Source organism: Plectropomus leopardus, chromosome 19, assembly GCF_008729295.1.
Source record: "Plectropomus leopardus isolate mb chromosome 19, YSFRI_Pleo_2.0, whole genome shotgun sequence".
NCBI classification, from domain to species: Eukaryota; Metazoa; Chordata; class Actinopteri; order Perciformes; family Serranidae; genus Plectropomus; species Plectropomus leopardus.
The window spans coordinates 22595936-22602764 of record NC_056481.1 but is presented as its reverse complement, the minus strand read 5'-3'; the positions used below and the strand labels follow the sequence as shown (position 1 = coordinate 22602764).

The 6829-nt window shown below is 40.9% G+C and overlaps 1 protein-coding gene across 1 annotated transcript in view; it reads right to left on the bottom strand.

The window, feature by feature from the left end:
- Positions 1-1839: 1839 nt before the first annotated feature.
- The window catches only part of pemt (phosphatidylethanolamine N-methyltransferase), a 64293-nt gene continuing 59303 nt past the window's right edge, over positions 1840-6829 (bottom strand). The window contains exon 7 of the mRNA XM_042507945.1: positions 1840-3010. Within this exon, the coding sequence (XP_042363879.1) occupies positions 2956-3010 (55 nt within the window). The 3' untranslated portion in view covers positions 1840-2955. The remainder of the gene's footprint in view (positions 3011-6829) is intronic.

The following is a 6829-nucleotide window of genomic DNA, read 5'->3' as shown; positions in this document are numbered from 1 at the left end:
CAAAAGTGTATCACTGTTTCTATTGGCTGATATCACAGATATATCTATGAATGAGTACATAATGTCCCAGAGCAAAAGAGGTGTCAGTACAGAAATGCTAAATATGCTTAAGATAATTTAGAAACAGCAATATCATTACATATCATGACTTTACATAGTTTGTCCACCAGAGAGGACTGAGCACGTATTTTTTAGATTGTAAAAAAACATTTGTTACAAAAAGGATATCTGCTGATATATCACTGTGTGATTTTTCAAACTTTCAAGTAAAAATCCAAAAAATCCAGTCTAGATGCTATGTCCTGAAAAGTCAAAGTTAAATAAGCCAGAGGCAGCTGGAGATAACACCATAACAGGAAAAGCATGCTTGAATTTGTCTGGTGCCCAGGTTTCGATACACCCACTGAAATGGTTCTTTGAGACTGTATCTGTGCCAAATGGTTATCAGTGTCAAGTGATAACCATTTGCACCGACCCAGACCCCTGTTGCCGCCCCGTCACTGCTCTCTCACCAACCGACTACTTTGTGTGTGTGCAGCGAGCAGGGAGATGCTGTGGATCGAGAGGCAGCACGATGTAGTGACTGTGCTTCCCTCCCATCCCTGCTCATCTTTGAGACTTTTGTCACATTCCTGAAAGGAAGAGGAAGTGGCAGGTTTAAAATTCAGAATTGGGACTACTCTGTAACCAGATAGGTAGTAACCAGTAACTATGTGGTAGCTTCTTATTCACAAACCTCACAAATATATCAGTTATGACAGGAGCTGCATTAGCACTGCTTGCTGCAATGATAAAGTGAAAGAGCACTATCCTGACTCATTCACAGAAAGAATAATTATGCAGAATGCTTTCCCCCAAATCTGCCTGTGAGGGGCACATATGCAAAAGTGCTGCCTTAAGTGCATCCATTTGCAGTTGCAAGACACACAGAGACCTTGACTCAGTTTTTTATTACATAAAAAATATCCCATCAACATCGTCACCAGAATGGTTTGCATAGGTACAGTATTAAGTCATTATAGGTACAGCTCCTGTGACATTTGAAAGAGTTCATTTATCACATTCTATGACTTACTTTCTATAACTCTGAATAACAGTTTTAACAATGATGGCAGTGTTAAAGGTTGTGTTACATTTGTGTTGACTATAATCTGTCCATGAACAGCTGACCTGAGGTCTTCACAGCCTGAATTCTTTCATCCAGATACACCATGAAATATAGCACAGTATTTCATTAAACGTAGTCAATGTGTATGGTCTTTTTATTTTTAAAAGAATTTATGAGAATAAATTGAGATCATACGGCAGTGATGAACTAGTGAGAAACCTTTGGGAAATATGCTTGCTGCTTCCCTGTGTTTTCATACTTTGCTACTATCTCACTAATATCTCGAAATGACAAAAATAGTGCAGTGCCTGCAGGTCAAAATTCTGTTGACAAGGTAATGCATCTAAAAAAGGTACACGACTAATACAAGGAATGTTATCAACAACACAGATGTTATTAAAATAATTTGACTTTTTCACAGTAGACTTGTCAAACACAGGTATAATGCTTTACATCAATTATGACTTCATTCCATTCAGATGTGTGCAATACCTGACATGAATTTAAAAAAGTAGGCTTTGTGTGCAGCACCTCAGTTAAGGTGGCTCGGTTCCTATTGTCATGTTAAGTCGGTGTGTTTTTACTATACAATGGGGGTGTCACAATTTCGGTTCTAAATTGAAAATTGAAAAATATGAGACATATGACATATGTTTTGTTATAATTAGTGTATGAATTCTTAAATTATGGCCAAAAACATGTTTTGTGAGGTCATGGTGATCTTGACCTTTGATCACAAAGACATTTGTTCACTTGGACTCAAGTGGACAAATTTGGGGAAATTCTAAAAAGGCCTTCTTGAGATGTCTCAGAAAAACGGACAACCTGCCCACAGTTATTGCCAAAGCAGGGGCATTAAAACACAACAATTCTTCAACGATGACACAGTGTAGCTTACCAGTAGCCTACAGTTGCACTTCTCCAGACAGCATTGTATGCTTGAGTTGAAGATGACAGAGAAACAACAGAACTGGGAAATCTTCCTGCCTCCCTGAAGTCAGCGGTGTGATATTTTTCCTGCCCTTTTAGTTATGTAAACAAACGCATCAATGACAGAAAAACGATATTATGCATGCTATGCTAGTGCAGTGAAAGTGAAGCCCTGGGTGTAACACCATCATGGGCTTTTTTTTCTTGCCTGAGATGAGTCTGAGGTTGCCCTCTTGGTAAATTCCAAAAATATATGGCAGTTATATCACACTCAATACCATATAGCCAATCTTTTTAAAGAAGAATTTGAAAATGTAAATGACAGCTGTAAGGGAATAAAACAATGATCAGTTGATCTTTACGAATCAAGACTTGATAGTCTAACAAAGGCATCATCTTCATTGCTGTAAAAAAGTTTAAGCTTTAAATTAATTCAAACTGTGGTCCTAAAATTGAAAGTCAAATTGAATTGTGGATTGGAGAATTGTGACACCCCTACTGTGTATAAAGCACAATTCTTATCAGGTAAAGCTTTTAAGAATCAGTTTCTCGTCTCGCTCTGTAAGCGTAAGAGCGAGACGAGAAGATAAACACCACTCTTATGTTTGAGAGTGACATCAATCCTTTCATCTAGTTCTCACAAGTACAAAACTGAGAATGTTTCTCAAAATATCAAACTGTTATTTTAACTTGGCACCCTCCATAAGGCGTCCACATTCAATAGAAGATTGTGAAACAAATCAAAAAACAAAACACTTGCATTTGCAGTGTGACTGTAGCCTTTTGGATCCATGCTGGAGGCGGATAAATAATCAACACTGTTGGTAAGTCTGTCTGTTGTACAGTCTGTCTATCCTTGTGACAGGACGGGAATCCTCAGCCAAACCAGGAGCAGGAAGTGCCTGGGCGGGAGGCAATTATTCATGCTTGCGGCGCTGACTCCTCTCCTGATAGATCTGTTCGGTGAATGGTCTGTAAATACAGCAGAACAAACATGTAATGGGACAATAAATCAGAGGCTGGAACACCGTACCACTCTGTGCCAGGACTGCCTGTGTGTGATGAACCATGAGGGAACCGGTGTGAATGATAGGAAGATGTCTCGTGTCTCCACATGTTCCTCCACTCTGTTGCACATGAGTGCCCACACAGTTTTGCACCACTAAACCTCATATCAACATACAGCTGTACCAGAGAACAACAGCTTCTTGTGTGCAACTGAGTAAATAAAAAAAAAAGACAGGAGCCCTTAAATAAGCCAGGGATTAGAGCTGTTGTTGAGACATTGCCAGTGGGCCAAAATCTTTGGGTGCTCTATGACACCAGGCAAGTTTGCAGCACATTAAAGGATGTCAGCTGTTCTTTAAACCCTTTTATACATGCACCAAAACCTCGATCCTCTCTAGACTTGGAGGAAATGTATGTAAGCAAATGTCCGAATCAGTTGGATCAGACATTCAGCAGACTTTACCTTGCCAGCTCCCTTGTACAAAGTCTGTGTAACGCCCGATTGAGCCAGTGTGTGAATCCCGACCCCGTTTTTTAAGTTGTTTTATGGGTCTTTTAGAAAAACTTGTTCTTATTCAGCTGAATGATTTTATTAATTCACACAATGTCCTAGAGAAATTTCAGTCTGGCTTTAGGGTAAATCACAGCACCGAGACGGCCCTCTTAAAGATTTTAAATGATTTTAGATTAAATTATGATTCACAAAGGCTCACAGTGTTGATTCTACTGGATCTGAGCGCAGCCTTCGATACAGTAGATCACACTGTTCTTTTAACTCGTTTACAACACATCGGCCTGTCAGGTGCTGTTCACAAATGGTTTACTTCCTACCTCACAGGCAGGACATTCATGGTAAGTTTAGATACATGCTCCTCTAGGGTTCATAAAATCACATGTGGTGTGCCTCAGGGTTCCATTTTAGGCCCAGTGCTTTTTAATCTGTACATGCTCCCTCTAGGCAGTGTCATCAGGAGACATGGAGCCAACTTTCACAGCTACGCTGATGACACTCAGTTGTACATCTCCATGTCTCCTGATGACACAAGGCCAATGGATGCACTTTTTAACTGTATTTTAGATATTAAATCCTGGATGGCAGAGAACTTTCTCCAGCTTAACCAGGACAAAACTGAGGTTTTAGTCCTCGGCCCTGAGGCCCAGAGAGAGAAACTTTTACCTAAACTACAGGCACTGTCTTTTAATCCATCTCCACAAGTAAAAAACCTGGGCGTGATTCTAGACTCTGAGCTGACTTTTATCCCCCATATTAAGAATATAACAAAAATAGGATTTTATCACTGAAAGAACATAGCCAGAGTCCGCCCTATTCTCTCTCGGGCCAACACGGAGACGCTGATGCATGCTTTTATTACCAGTTGTATCGATTACTGTAATGCCCTGCTTTCTGGTCTTCATAAAAAGAGTATCTCAGGTCTACAACTATTACAAAATTCCGCAGCTCGTGTCCTGACGAAGACCAGAAGGCGGGCCCACATCACACCGGTTTTAGAATCACTGCATTGGCTCCCCGTGTGTTTCAGGATCCATTTTAAGGTTCTTTTAATGGTTTTTAAATGTGTTAATGGTCTTGGGCCTTCTTATCTGTCAGAACTGCTTCTACCCTATGAACCCTCACGGTCCCTGCGCTCCTCCGGCAGTGGCCTCCTAGTCATTCCAAAAGTCAGGACACATACCCACGGCTAGGCTTCCTTTTACTACTACGGCCCTCACCTCTGGAACAGCCTGCCGGAGGAGCTTAGGGCCGCAGAGAACGTCCATGTTTTTAAGAGCAGGCTCAAGACCCACCTTTTTAGCTTAGCTTTTAACTGATATTTATTTATTTTATCTCTACTTATTTAGCTTAGCATCTTATGATTATTTATATGTTACCATTATTTTTATTGCTTATAGCCTTATTTTATTTAGCCTATTGTTTGGTTTCACGTTAAAGTTTACTTATTCTTAATATTTCTTAGGTTCTCCCACTGTTTCCTCCGGGGAGCCCTCTGTGCCGGGAGCGGTGGTCGGCCGTGGCCACCTGGGTGCTGTCCTGTGGTGTCTGGGTGGAGGTTGGGTGTTTCTACCCCGCCTCCTCTGGTCACCCTGTGTCGGTGCTCCTGGTGGCCGTGGCAGATTAGCTGCTCTCGGTGCAGACGGCTCCTCTGATGGCGTTTCCTTGCCGGGTTCATCTGTATTCAGCCTTGTGTACAATATCTCATTGTTGTTGTTGGGGTGTGTGCGTGTGTGTGTGTGTGTGTGTGTGTGTGTGTGTGTGTGTGCGTGTATGTGTGTGTGTGTGGGTGTGTGTACTTGGGCGTGTGCGTAGGGAGCGGGGTGGGGTATGAATGTGATTTTGTGCGGGGAGTGGGGAAGGATGGGAATGATTTTAATCTGTAGAGCACTTTGTGTTACTTTTTTTGTATGAAAAGCGCTTTATAAATAAAGTTTGATTGATTGATTGATTGATTGAATAGACGGGACATTGTCTAGAGAATTCACATTAAGCCATTGGGTGTGCTGATGACACTTCTATCATGCGACTGGTGTGAAACCATAAAAAAACAAACATCCATGGTTTAACAAGAAGGTTCATTTACAAGAAGTCACCAGTTAAAAAGCTTAAGGTCTGTGTGATTTTGGGCTGTCCCAGATGAAATATGACCAATGTGAAAGAAACTTGGCGATACCTTTGGTCATGGCACTAAATCAGTGGTCCTACATTGGACAGTGAGAGAGGTTCAAGGATGGTCATTTTCGTGGTCTTGCATTCAAAGACATCCTAGGATAAACTTCTGACAGTCGGAAATTTTGGATGACCATCGCATTGTGTGACTGCTGTTAAGCCCTACATCTACTTACCAATAGAAATGCAGCATGAAATGATGCACTGATCAGGGCGACAATGCTAGTAGATACTAATACTTCAAGCTCTCGTTGCATCCACATTCTCCTCCTCTTCTTCAGACTTTTTTAGACACGTATAAATGCAGCTATAGCAAGGGCTCGAGTCAAGTTTGTTTATATTTTTTCTTACCACTACAGTGGCATAGATGGATGACGCACACATATAATGTTTTGTTCTCATGTATAGATGTCAATAAATGTTTACTGTAGCCTGTGATTCAGTAGGCGTCACTGCACAGTCTGCATACATCAAACTTGGATTTGTGTCGCAGAGTGTAGCTGCACTAAACTTCTAAACTTGCTAAAATCTCACAGTCTGTAGGAGGCTTAACTGGAGAGACACGGGGAAAGAATTTCACATTCAAAATTTCAACAGTCAGAGTCCTCAGTTCCCAAACACTTAAAGAGTGTTGTCAAAAGTAAAGATGATGTAGTGGCAAAACATGCTCCTGTCCCAACTTTTTTGGAACGTGTTGAAGGTATCAGTATCACAATGAGTGTACACAAAAAAATATATATTTTTCAATTTCAACATTCAAAATTAAATCTTTGGTCTCTATAAGACTGAATATAGGTTTAAAGGATTTGCAAATCTTTGTTTTCTGTTTTCATTTACATTCTTTATGACGTCACAACTTTTTTGAAATTGGGGTTGCAGATGGGAGGGGAATGAAAATCATTATTTGGTGTCAGCCTTCGCGTCTTACTTTGCATCATAGGGGACTATGAGCTTAAGAAACTGAGAGGCATTGTCTGAACTCACTTGACATATACTTCACAGTGTGTATTAATCCCACTGATGCTTTCACCCATTTCACTAACAGCGTGGGGCGATACTGAACCAGCCAGCTTGCTCTTCATGCAAAATTGAACTGAATG